This window comes from Nicotiana tomentosiformis, chromosome 8 (assembly GCF_000390325.3).
Source record: "Nicotiana tomentosiformis chromosome 8, ASM39032v3, whole genome shotgun sequence".
In the NCBI taxonomy this organism is placed as follows: domain Eukaryota; kingdom Viridiplantae; phylum Streptophyta; class Magnoliopsida; order Solanales; family Solanaceae; genus Nicotiana; species Nicotiana tomentosiformis.
In genome coordinates this window covers 81,986,345-82,000,806 of record NC_090819.1, presented here as the reverse complement: position 1 = coordinate 82,000,806, position 14,462 = coordinate 81,986,345, and the positions used below count along the sequence as shown (strand labels likewise).

Below are 14,462 nucleotides of genomic sequence, written 5' to 3'. Positions count from 1 at the left end.
TTTTAGTTTTTGAAACTCAGTGATTGAACCAAAAAAGAAAATGAAGAAAACACAAAAGAAGAAAAAGGATATTAAAGGGAATCCCAAAAAAACCAAAAGTTTAATTAAAAGATATGTCACAGAGTGAACCAAAAAACATAAGAACGCATGGATAAAAAAGAGAAACAAAAAACAAAGATAGGGCGGATTTCAGTTGAAACATAAAAGAAAGAAAAAGAGAATTAGAAAAATGGTGTTGAGGTTATAAGGAATAGGATTCGAACACTGGACCTAGGGGTCAAAGGTGCGCAAAGCCTCGAGTGAACCAAATGCTCTTTTGAATATGGGTTCCGACATAAATTTATAAGTACTTTATCCAATAAATACCACTGTAATACACAGTCTAAGGAGGGGAGCATAGGTTCACGTACCCCATGCCCCTCCACGTGGATCCGCCCTTGCTTAAAATGTCACTCTTTTCCCTCCAACAATTCAGATTAAGTGGGTGTTTGGACATAAGAATTGTAAAATTTCAAAAAAAAAAAGTGAAAAAGTTTTTCAAGTGAAAACGGTATTTGAAAATTAGAGTTGTGTTTGGACATGAATATAATTTTGGGTTGTTTTTGAAGTTTTGTGAGTAATCTGAGTCAAAATTTTGAAAAACAACTTTTTGGAGTTTTTCAAAATTTCGAAAAATTCCAAAATGTATCTTCAAGTGAAAATTGAAAATTTTATGAACAAACGCTGATTTCGGAAAAATGAAAAAATTTCTTATGTCCAAACAGGCTCTAAATTATTCAAATTTGATATGAAATTTTTTTAACCAACTATCTCAACTTATCACTTTTCCGAATATCATTTTAAACTCTTTTTCCACCATGATTCAATATATTTATCAAGTCAAGTATTTTACTCTTCAAGAAAAACCTTCAATAAAACTGTTACAGTAAAATGGTAAAAAGTGAGTTATGCAATATTAGTAAAGAGTTGAAGACATACCCATCGCCAGTCAATCTTGAAGAATGTTGAGAAAATAATGGCACCTTGGACCTCAAGAAGGACACATACAAATATGATGTACTGACATAGTGGCTAAGGTTAAAAAAAATTGATGTCATTAGGGGGGAAAATACGAGAACTTATATCATGAGTTTCTAAATACGAGAACTTATATCATGAGTTTCTAAAAGAATTAAAATTTGGGTGCTAAATTGGTCCATATTATGCAATATACCAAAATATACTGATAGTTTAAAAATATTAGTACATCATATAAGTTTTGAAAAGTACTTTATACGCCTTGAAATATATTGTTACATAAAAGAAGCTAGTAAGGTTAGGAGCTCGAGTTGCAGTGACAATAAAGTTTACCATTACATCTATTTCAACTTTTATTACATACTTGAAACGTTTTTTAATGTCAAAGTTTGCTATTTATATTGGTGTTAATTCATTGAAATGTTATAAGTAGTTTGAAAACCACATCAAATAATAATTTTTTTATATATATAAATTCGTTTATTTAGGAGATAAATTCAAAAAATGGGTTAGTTATTTTCTTTTTTTGGATTTTTTACTCGATGTCGGATATTCACATTGGAACCATGACTAATCTGGATTTGCGTCGCGTAAGACCCATTAAATGGGGAAGCGCTCCGATGCTTATCATGATTTTTTCTATTCTTAGGGCTCGAACCCGAAACCTTTAGTTAAAGATGGAGAGATCTTATACATTCCACCAAAACCTTTGTGTAAAAAAATGAAAATTTTACTTCCTATAGCAAAGGTATACACTCTATTTATTATAAATTAAATTATTTTAAAATATTATTTTTTATAGCTACCTTTTATATTTTATAGCAAAACAAGTATTTATGATATATACTACCATTGAGGCATGAAATAAGGCATGAAGTACGCTATTATGTTTTTTCTATCTCTTAGACAGCTGGACATATCTATTTTTAAGGTGATTGTCGTTACTGTATTCACGAATACATGGTGTGAATACATATGCATACAGCTAGACTGCCCTGACTTTAGACGCTTTTTACTACCGTATTCATGAATACAACAGCGTGAATACATGTGAATACATGACGTACAACTGGACTGCCTGATTTTAGGCACTTTTTGATGTTGTATTCGTAAATACATGACGCGAATACATGTGAATACATGCGCGTACAGCTGGACGACCCTGGTTTTAGGCACTTTTTACTACTGTATTCATGAATACAGCAGCACGAATACATGTGAATACATGCGCGTGCAGCTGGACTGCCCTGATTTTAGGCATTTTTTGCTGTTATATTCAAGAATATATGACGCGAATACATGTGAATACATGCGCGTACAGCTGGACTACCCTGATTTTTAGGCGTTTTTTATTGCAGTATTCATGAATACAACAGCGCGAATACAACGAATACACTACCGTAATAACTGAGTAGTAGCTATAGAAAGTAATTATGTATATAGTAGCTATAAGAAGTTAATAGTCACTAAACAATAGTGATTTCTGAAAATTTCTCAAAAAAATTGGGTTAGTTATAGGCTAATGAACAACATGATGGGAAGGATACAAGAGCAAGTATTGAAGTAGTCATACTTAGCAACCATATGACCAGAGAGACAGCTCAAGCAGACAACAATTCCAATCCCTAAACATGTGTAGATGAACCTGTTTCAATAAACAATTTTTCCAATGCAGTGTTAGCTATAAATATTCTTTATAATGAAGAAGTCAAATGTATAAAACAAGCTATATAATAAACAAATTAAATTCATGAAAAAGAAGGGAGATTTTCTTTTTTCTATTCATCAATTATTATTGGAATCTGATTTTGATCTTCCTGTTACCAAAGAAGGCAAATTTAATTTAACCCTTAACTAATTTGAATATATGCTTTCATTCATAAATACCAAGATCAATGATTATTAGCTACTAAGTCAATAACCTAAGGAGTTAGGTAGTTGTTACAGGAAAAAAAAAATAGTTTAGGTTAAAGAAGAATGAATAGCATGCAAAATACAACAATATTAATACTCTACGCATTTTGTGTTTAGCAAAGAGAAATTAACGAGTTTATCCTTGATTAGACATTGAAAGTTGGTTGGTGTGGAGGTAGCTACTTTGTTGACGATGTGCACTACTATTGTCTATTCACATTTTTTGGTAATTAAGAATGCCTGGATAAAACAATTTAATGATGATTAGTACGCATTATAACATCAATAACATAATAAGTTTAAAGCCATTGGCTTCTCCTATCTGAGTCTGACTACCTTTATATAGCTTATTAAAAAATCATTAGATAACATAAAGCAAAGGAAATGAAAATTCATAAAGAAAAAATATTTTAACTAGAGTTATATGTAATTTTCTTTTAAGCTATTTGATTGTATAAATATTTTATCACATTATCAGTACATAGAACTTAAACTCTTAAATTTTTAATATTACCCTAAAACTAATACATAAACCTCTTATTAACTATATAGATGCCTAATAGAACGAATGATTTTTCGCTAGATATATAGATGTAAAAGAAGTCGAAAAGCTTAAAATTCTTTTATGTAAGTACTATTTTGATGATATTTAAGTTTCATAGAAGAACAAATTCTTAATGTACTAATACAAATTTTGTATTGGCCGATATATTTTCTAATTTTCCGGTACACATGGATTAGCATAATTACAATCTGTTTTATTTATTTTTACTATAATATTGTCCAGTGAGGTGAATCCGTTTTATTTATTTTAAAATGTGAATTCTTCGATATTTATCACATAACGATGTGTTAACTATGGACTTGATGATATTATTCTTTTTGGAGATTTACACAAATAGGTTATTTTTGTCACTACTTAGGTTTTAAGCCATCTAAATAAGTTCGAAAATAACTTTCGTATCAAAAGTTGAAGTTAAATTCCTAGCTGATCGCAAGAAGACTTACCATACCATAACTCAAACACGGATCACTAGATTTCTATAGGATGGACTTGTTACAACCCACAAATCCTTGCGCATCATTACATGTTTTGTATACAAAGTATCGTAACTTCAAAATTAAATAGTTCATATATTCTGATAGATTAAAAAGAAATTTTGAGAAATTTCACGAAGAAATGTTTTCTTCAAAATAGGTCCAAATAACTTCAAATTTTATATCCAATATTCTAACACTAATACACTTGATAGACTCACTTTGCTTTTCAACAATCAATCCAACGAAACTCAATAATTGTGCTTTTTCAATTTTAATCAAACCATTTCAAGTCAATCACAAATAAAAAGAAGAAAAAAAGGAACAAGTCCTAACGAATGTCCATAAAGAGGACATCCAAATGAAATTGTCTTGCACTATTTCATAAAACATCTGAATCTTAAGTGCATCTTTTAAAATATTGAAATTTTTTAATATTAGACGAGTAATAAATTGCGATGGCACACGTCATGATAATCGTTGGACGAATCAACAATACAAAACAAAGACAAGTAAAACAAAAGAAACAATAAGAATAAAGCTCACACCGAACAATCAACCTACTGCATACTCTAAGATCTCACGAGCAACGAATTAAATGACATAAGTAATGATCTCTTAATAAATTAATTATTTAACGCAGAAACAAACAAAACAACAAAGACGAATGTAAAAGAAATTCTCACATGTAAAATATCTTGGGCTCATGCTCTGGACCATCTTTTACTAGCAACAAAAATACTTCTAAGAAAATACCCCTTTCAGTTTTAGGAGTAAGAAAAGTAGGCCTGCTTATTAATTTAACTTTATAAAAGTCGCTTTTCTTTCCTTATCATACAATATTATGATCGGTTATAAAGATAAACCAAGGCAATATATAACGCAAAAACTATATTAATTGACTATAATTAAGTGAAAAAAGTCGGTGTGCTTAACATATGTTATGCATCTATTAGTTGTGTACAATTACGGGTAAAGTAGAGATATTTTGTGGGCAGATAAGATTATTGACAGTCAATTTCCTTATCCGATAATAACAAGAACATGTATCCAGAAAATATAAACTGCAAATGCTTGACCAAATAATTGAAACTAAATCGTTTTCTGATTTTAAAAACAACCAGTTCTTTTAGATTAGGGAAAAGGGCCAAATATATTCCTCTACTTTTATATATTGTCTGCATTTAACTTTCGTTATATTATCGAGTTAAATTTACCCATATCATTATACTATCGGGCCAAATTTACCCATACAATCAGCAAACTCTTAAAAATATCTCTTATCTTTTAAATAATCCAAAATCTTCCAAATTTCTTTTATTTAAATCACTTGTTGTTTTTTTTGGTTCACTATTTTAATTTCAAAAATTCTTATTGATGCGAATGCTAAAGTTACTAGACTATACAAATTATTCATAATTTTTTTTATTACCAATGCAGCCATTTCTCTTTTTGTAATAAATAAAAATGGTTTAAATTTTTATTTATTTTTTAATCATATACACATCGTGGAATTTAGTGTTTATTTATTGTGTATTATATGCAGCTGATCATCATATATATACATGTATATTCAAATATATTTTGTCATTGTCTGATTAGTATAGAGTTCGATCGACTAACTTAATAGTGCAAAATGTGTAGCTATTTAATTAAAGCAAAGTTGAGTTAGACAATATAAAGTCTCCGAGAAACTTCTATGCTGTAAATACTTTTAGAATTTAGAAAAGCTACCTAATTTAGATTTTTCAATTTACTATACTTTGTTTATTCGGTTGTATTATTTAATATTACTCTTATTTTTTTCTCTAATTCAAAAGGCAGGTAAATGCAAATTATTTCAAAAATAGTGAACCAAGAAGAACAAGTGATTTAAATAAAAGAAATTTGGGAGATATTGGATTACTTAACAAATCAAGGGATATTTTTAAAAGTTAGCTGATTGTAGAGGTAAATTTAACCCGATAGTATAACGGTAGGGATAAATTTAAACCGATAGTATAACAGAAGTTAAATGTAGACAATATATGAAAGTAGAGGGGTACATTTAGCCCTTTTCCCTTTAGATTATATCGATGAAATCGACCATATTTTGGTAGAAACCATAAACTCAATGCTGAAAGAGAAACAAAACCCAGTATTAAACTATACCTACAAAATCAGTCAACGATAGCATAAGCACCAGATTTAAATGGCAGTGCAAGCATCAAGAACAGATCTAATGCAAGCAGTTAACGTCGTCAGCTGAAACCAAAGCTCTAGGGGTTTTCAACTTTTAACAAAAGCCAACCTTGTATTAAGACATTACAACACTAGAAAAAATTGGATTTAACTGGTCATTAATCAACAACTTCCGGTAACACCAAGTCTCATAGGGGGAACAACAAAATGTATACTTTTTCCACTTTCCGCATTTTCCTCCTTGCTTTCGAGTACAAAAATGAAAGCTCAAAATAAGCTAGCACTAATACTAGAACATAGGAAGATAGCTTACTCCAGCTTTATCCTGTCAATATCAGTCATGATCCCTTCAAGCTGGAAAAACACAAACAGATGCAATCAAGTTATGCACATTGCATGAGTATTTGCAAGAGAAATTGAAAGAAAAAACTGACTTAAAATGCTATAGACGAATTACCTTCACAATCTGACGCAAGAAGTAATCTCCATACTTCTTGGCGGGTTTAGATTCTACTACGCGGATCATGTCCTGAAACCAAAGACAATGTGAATCACTTCACAGAACGTATCAAGTATTTACTCTACTCACGAGAGAAGAACTAAGATCAGATTTCACATATATTTATCCTCCAAGACAGACTATTAGTGCTGAAGGGCTTATGGGAAAGAATAATCCAAAAGTTAAGACATAGGAACCAGCAACACAATCAAATAAGAGAAGCAGGCCACAGTACTTGTTTGCATCTCTCGACAGACAACAAAGGTAGATGCCAACAAAAAGTTGACTATTCGTGAACTACTCAAAAAAGCATTATCTTGAATAAAATTCAACAAGAATAACAACCACAACCACACACATTATCTAGATTATGTTAAATAAATATTGTTGTCAGCCAACTATTACCCAATGGAGAAAGAAGTAAATGAACAAAAAAGAACCAGATATTTACATAACATGTGTTTCTTACTTCATCAATGTAGAAGTCCACATCAGCATTAGAAGTTATCTTCCCATCGGAATCGACAGCATGTGTTTTGTGCTTGTATGTCATCAAAATTGTCCTGTGTAATATTGTACTCAGTATATCACGTATAAGCCCACAAAATCATAGATCACTTGAAAAAGTGCACAATAACAAATCTACTAAAAGCATAAGATGTTTGAGACCTTAAAGTGGGTTCATCCACTTCCATGTAATTTGCAAGCTTCCCCAGGGAGATTGTTGAATAAACTTTCAAAAAGGTCCTAACACCGGCTAATAATTGTTGCTGCTTCACTTCATAAAGGAAGAGCTTCAACTGTAGCCTATACGCATCCTGAAGCAGACAACATAACAAAATTTAGCAGCAATGCCACAGCAGAGTAAAAGCTGAAGAAAACATGTGATGTGATGTGAGCATACAAAGCCATCCTTTCATGGTAGTTCAAAACGTGCAGCCAAGAAATGAGAAACAAGGACCAATAGTACACATGAACTACACAAGGATGCTTGCATGGAGGACGGAGGAGCAAATTGGATGTATTCTAAGCAAACGTTTCTAGCAATAAATGAACATTTGCATCGAGGACTGAGGAGTACAATCTATATCTACTGTTGCTTTATATGTTTAACCTCAGCTTGCAAGTTGGATAAAGAGGCCAGAAATTAAGTCCAGTTAAAACAGTTGTATACCTGGTTGTAATTTACAAGAGGCTCCTCAAAACTTGGAGCAGAGGGAGTAATGAACTTTGGACAAGCATATGAGAAAAGTTCATCATAGAGGGCAAAAGCCTCATCATCATATCTTTGCATTCTCGCCATCTTCTCACCATACTTCTCCCTTAATTGAGAATTGACAGTTTCTTCAACAAGTTTCACTTGAGGGCACAGTGACAAAGATATAGCCAACAGAGCATACATCTGCTCATTTTTCTTCAGTATCTGCTCGTACTGGGGTGACTTCTGGTGATACTGCTTTGTCTTATAAATATATAGAAGGATTTTGTTAAATTCTTGGATAGCGTCTACATACCTGTAACACAATGAATCCATTTTCCAGATTAGGGAAAATAAAACTACTCGGCTAAAGCCAAAGTAAACACAATTAGAACTTTGAGCACTTAGGAACTTGATGAGGTGGCACCTTGTTGATTTAAGAAGAAAAAAAGAGAATCACCCCTTTTCGCAGAATGAAATCTAATCACATGATCAAGAAAGTAAAATATCATCCGACTTCCACTGTTATTACAAATTGTCTGCAAGCCAGCAATATTAAACTATCTTATTTTGAGAAAGATTCAGTGGATAAATAATAAGTGACGTGTCAGTATCTTCTCCAATTCACAGAAAAGTAACATTACCTAACCATTTAAGAAAAAGAAAGTGCACACTACTCTTAATATCAGCCGGTTAGTGAAGCTGCAAATTATATAATCATGTCATTTGCCTCTACTGTATCTTTTCAGTTTCCGATGACAAAAGGCAACAGTCCTTTTTTGAAGATTCCGCTAGTTTCTTTAATTTGATAATAACATTACATTACAAGCAATTTTACACAATGAAGAATGGAATGCAGATTTTAAGATATCCATTTAATAATTTCTTAACTATATAAAAGTGTGCATGATCATACAGAATGTGCAGTAGATGCGACACAATGCAAGAGCTGGGCCAAAATAATTGCCAACATACCTCCTCAACATAAGATTAGCAAAGCCGTAGTGATAAATTGTGGTTATGTGGCTCCCAATAACACTGGTGTAAACACCTTGTTGAGTTATGTCAATTGGACGCAAGCACTTCAGGCCAGTATGATAATCACCCAACAGACAATGAACTCTGAGCAAGCCTATCATGCTGAAATAACCCAAAACCTTCAAGACATTACTTCCACCACTGTAATCATACCCATCAGTAGCAGTAAACTCTTCAAGACCTTCCTTCTCCCTCTCCAATATTTGGATTATCGTAGATTTCTCTACAAGGGCTTGTAAGAAGTTGAGGACACCGTAGACATTCCAAGCCTAATAAACATCATTATTAGAGAAATTATTTAGACAAGATGATACATGATTTACACAAATCATAATACAGAAATCTATGGGCAAAAACAAACATCTTAAATGTCCACGTCAGTGTTTTACAACCAATCCAATACAAATCATAATACCAAAATATATGGGTAAAAACAAACATCTTAAATGTCCAAGTCAGTGTTTTACAACCAATCCGATATCTTCATATAATGGCCACTTTGCACTTTAATGCTTAATTCATATCCATCAATACCAAAGTACCATCACTTTTTATCCCATCACTAAAGCCATTAAACCTTTGCCCACTCATGCATGAACATCATACGCCAACATATGACCTTAGCTAAGCTAAAGAGCAACTCTTACTCAGCCACAGCAATGTATGACCTTAGTACAGGCTAAAGAGCAACTATTACTCAAATGTAGCACGTCAATGACCTCTGGGTAATAAACTGAAAACCAGATTAAAAATGCCAGAAAACGATGTTGCAGGATGCACAGTTATAAAAATAATGTTGCAGACTGCAGTTACTGCATTATAATATATGCAGATACATAATTCCTGAAACCAATAATTCAAGTGAACATAGATCACCCCGAGTCGATGTTGTAATATTTAAAACAATTTTCCTAGTTTTATCTAAAACCAAGTCATCACCAAATTTAAAAGAGTAATTATGCAAACAATAATGAAAAGCAAGAGAAAATGTTAAAATATCTTTAAAAGTAATATAGAGAACCAAACAAACTTCAAAAGTATATTTCAGAATTTATAAATCATACAATATTAATAGGTTAAACAAAACGGAGAGGAAAAGGCATTGCAATCTGTAAGCCATACCTGGTCATATTGCTTCAGCAATGCAATCTCCTCCGCAGTTTTGTTCTTCATCTTTGCACGGTATTGACAGAATGCCTGGAATTGGTATACAAACTCATCTACCATGTCCCACAACCACTGATTTGGCAATTGCATGTTCACCACACCATGCAGCACAACCTACAGCAATGCACAGTCTGTATGTAAAACTCTGGACTTATTTCACAAGGCCAATAAATGACAGCTTTGTTCCATAGCTGCAAGCTTAGTGTACTATAGCTACCACAATCTATAATGTAAATAAAGTGCATTCATCACCCAAAAAAGACATTCGTCCTGCAAGACCCACATAGTACTGGCCCCCAACTTTGTCCATCTACCAAATAGATGCTATTAACTATTTTGATAAGACTCCCAAAATGGAGAGATTATATAGAATCAGGAGAGAGAGAGAGAGAGACAAAGAAATTTATACAGTACAAACAGTCTCGGAATACAAATGTTCTCAAAGAAATTTTATATAACACTAAGTTGTTCTTGTTGTACTTATTCATAATCTCACAGTAATATATAACCACCACGGTAACTACAGAGTAAGCATACCCTTGGAAATGATAGCATTATTCCATTCCTCATTCCTTGTAAAACTTGGCCAAAACTAACTATCAAAATAGCCAGAAGGATAAATATTTAACAAATGTCTCCATGTCGGTGTATAGTTTGAGGGAACAAGAGGTACCAAAACACATAATAGCAGACATGACCAGAAAAAGTAAGCCAAAACTTGTGATGGGAAATTAAAAGAGTCTCTATAGTGAAGCTCGGTTATGAAATGTTGGTCTTGTTCAAAATAAAAATCAAATAAGCCAAGTCACGAGCTAGTCGGACCGAATTCACCTCAAACCTTTCTTTATTTCTTCCTTTTTTTCTGAGGGAGTGGAGGAGCTCGACATAATACTTTTTTCAAGCCCAAGTCTGGCCAAGACTGATTCATGCTTGAAAAAAAACCTTGCAGTGTAAACTAGTCAACCTATTATAGCACTATTTTAAAATATGATTGTATAATGAATTTCTACTAGTTTGTTCACCATTCTACTACACCTAGAAGCAAATCAAGTGACTAGTTTTTTCACTTACTTAAATGACCACTATCTGCAAAACACTTTCTTGATTCATCTTTCCTATCGAGTTGTTCACATTTTTTAACGGTCTTTCTTGATTCCATCTTAATTTAACCATCCAACAGTAGAAGCCCTAGCCAAGGGCCCTAATCACAATCCATTTACCCCAAGTAAAAAAACCATCCTGATTCCAAATTGTCCCTCCCTCTACCCCCCCCCCCCCTTCATTTAATATGACTCCACATGCAATCAATGCACACAAACTTAATCCGAGCATTAGGCCCAACGCCACGTCTCTCATCTACTTATTCTGTCCTTAGAACACACTCTAGACTTTTGATGTGTCCCAAAAGTTTGACATACTTCTATGAATAATATTAATATCTGCAACTTTCAAGTTTTGAATAATTCAATTCAGTTTACTGTTCAATTTAAAGTTTCCATGAGAGGCTTCCCCAATCAAACTTTTATTGGTAAATTATTTTCAGCATTAACTTCTTAACTATCATTTATTTTCTAGTACAAACAATATATTTATATGATAATCTTTTCCTTTTAGAGTAATTCCAAAATGTTTACAACAAATAATATTATTATTTAATACAACTTCCAACCATCTAGAATTCAAATTCATTTAACTATCAAATTTTAAACTGTGATGTGACATTTTATCTTTCTAACTTTTCAACTATTATGTTAATATCTTCTTCCACTACCACGTGTATAATACACAAGTCAAATATATTTTTGTTAAGGAATAACATAAGTAAAACAAACATCTTAAACTCCTGGGTAATATACAAGCGAAAGTAACATTTCAAATTATGTGCCTAATTAGCTTATAATTATATCACCAAAAAATGAGGCATTAGTAGTCACGGCTCTAGCAAGGACTTTCTAGAATTTTTGAACACCTCAAAGAGGGCATCCACAACAGATACCATCAACACTCAACCAATTTGGTACAAAGGGAGTAAATTATCTAGCAAATAGTGTCATTGTTTCCTTACATATGACCCACCCACCATAAAATAGATAAATACCACAAGAATTGAAAAATCAGAAACGAGAAAAGCAACTTACAAAATCAACTATACAAACATACACATAATTTTCTGCCTATTAAACCTATACACATAATTTTCTGCCTATTAAACCTATGTCAAACAAATAACACCAGAAAAATCAAAAATGCCTATAAACAACAAGAAAACAGCGAAAACACTTCCAACAAACAACTGCCAGGAGCAAACCAGAGAACATTTCTTACCCCGTCCCCATCCTGCATTTGATTCCTTGCATTACAGCTATAACTTGACACTAAAAATTTCTTGAACCCAATTAAAAAACTTAATTCTCGGTCCAATTAATTTGTCTCAGATGCAACTTAAGAACCCCAAGAGCTACTATAGTAACATACAAATTCTGAATATCAACAATATTGATAAAAATGATTCATTTAGGCTTATGGAGTACTCTAGACTCTAGAGCCATAGTAGTCACCGGTCTCCTGTTGGGGGGATATTATGTCATCCCCTCTCTCTCTATTTTAGTTGTTTTTCTTTCTTTTATGGAGAATAAGCATGATTTAGGGAGTTGAGGTCAAATATGATGTGCTCCAACGCCAGTAACCATTATTTAGAATAGATTATATTAAAAAGATCCCAAACATAGTGAACTTAGGGTGTTTGGCATCTAAAAGGACAACATGCTTATAAGCACATATACCATAGCAACACATATTACAGAAAAGAGAATACTTTTAACAAAAGTATATTAGTATTCAGAAAAGTACATGAGGTACCAAATGCTAAAAATCTTTCAACTCAAAATCCTGATTTAGTCACCAATACATGTCAAAAAACATTTTCAAACTCCAAATATGAATCTAGCTTTGCAATCATGTTACTATGCTAGGCCTAAACTATATCGACTTGCAAGGAGTCTGTTTAGTCTATACAGAGCCATGTATGTAAGTAGAAATCAAATAAAACCTCTAGTGTGAAAGAATCCAAATTATGAGAATTGGAACAAAAAGTGTGCAAATGCAGCGAAATCGATATGAGTATAATTCCAAGCACAGATGGTGTAAAAAATATTTACACAACCAAGTAACTTAAAAGGTGATTGCAGGCAACCCCATTTAATAACATTAATTACACTGGTAGTGTAAGAAATTCATTACAGTGTGGTGTATATAGTTTAAATCCAATGGATACTCATGGAGCTGACCTCATTTAGCTTGTCATTGAAGCGAATTAGTTTTATTGAGCTCACACAAAACTAATTCCAACACATCCTAATTCACATGGTATCTTGCAGAAATAGCTACAATGAATAAACATAATTACACAAGCCAACACAACAACAGAAAAGACAGAGATAAAAAGGCGCTAAACTAACATATTTAACACAGAAAAAAAAAAGGGAACCTGAAAAAGGCTGCAATAATTATCCCAGGAATCAATCCGCTGTTTAAGAGTAGGAGAAAGCCTAGCGTACAAGTGACGGAACCACATTTCACGGTATAGCAAACAGAATACGTGGTCGTTGTCAACGTAAGGCGCAACGGCGTCAACTGAAGGCCACGGAGTTTCCTTGAACATACGCTCGCTTAAAGTCTGAAAAGAGGACTCGTACATCTGGTGAATCTCGTAAACGTTCTTCTCCCTAATGTGCCTGTACAGGTGAACGACGAACGATTTTACCGAATCCGGCACGAAATTCGGGTCGTAACCGGCTGAATCCGGTTGCTGTTGGAAACCTCCGTCTTCGTACTCGTAAGACGCCGCCATTGTTGAGAATCGTAGTTCGCGGGTTAGGGTTTAGGGCGGAACTGATTAACAGTGGTGAAGAAGAATGGCAGCAGAAGGTTTTGGTTGTTCTTGACCTAAGGAGTGTAACTGGAGAAGATGGGCTTATTGGGCTTTAAGGTCTTTGGACTCTTTATTCCTGGGCTTGTTGAAAGTATCTGCGGCCTGCTTTCTTGATATTTGTTTCCTCATATCAAACCTTGAGTAAACTCAATCGGCATTACACATTCAATTGAATTACCAAGGCATACAAGTTTTGACTAATGGATAAACTCAAAAGTACGCTATTTTTAAGAAATTTTTCCTTCCTATATAATATTTTGAAACTTATTTACCAAATTATTCTATTTTGTATATTACCCGCTCTAAATAAGAATTACTTAAAAATTATATACAATCCATTATTAATATCTTAAATTAGGAGATTTAGTTATATAGTTTTCCTCTTTTCTTTCCCTATTCTTTACCACCTACTGAGTTACATCTCCTTATCATTGGCAACCCCAATCTCCTCCTGCCCGTAATTAGCTATAGAAAAACTA

The 14,462-nt window shown here is 33.0% G+C and overlaps 1 protein-coding gene across 1 annotated transcript; it reads right to left on the bottom strand.

Moving 5' to 3' along the window:
- Nucleotides 1–6,214: 6,214 nt before the first annotated feature.
- LOC104091392 (uncharacterized) lies at nucleotides 6,215–14,007 on the bottom strand. Its single transcript, XM_009596716.4, has 8 exons — nucleotides 13,540–14,007; nucleotides 10,008–10,166; nucleotides 8,823–9,154; nucleotides 7,824–8,163; nucleotides 7,319–7,467; nucleotides 7,119–7,212; nucleotides 6,608–6,679; nucleotides 6,215–6,504 (listed from the first exon to the last, which is right to left on the bottom strand). Exons 1-8 carry the CDS (start codon nucleotides 13,900–13,902, stop codon nucleotides 6,460–6,462), a joined length of 1,554 nt encoding a protein of 517 aa, XP_009595011.1. The 5' UTR covers nucleotides 13,903–14,007; the 3' UTR covers nucleotides 6,215–6,459.
- Between the last annotated feature and the right edge of the window lie 455 nt (nucleotides 14,008–14,462).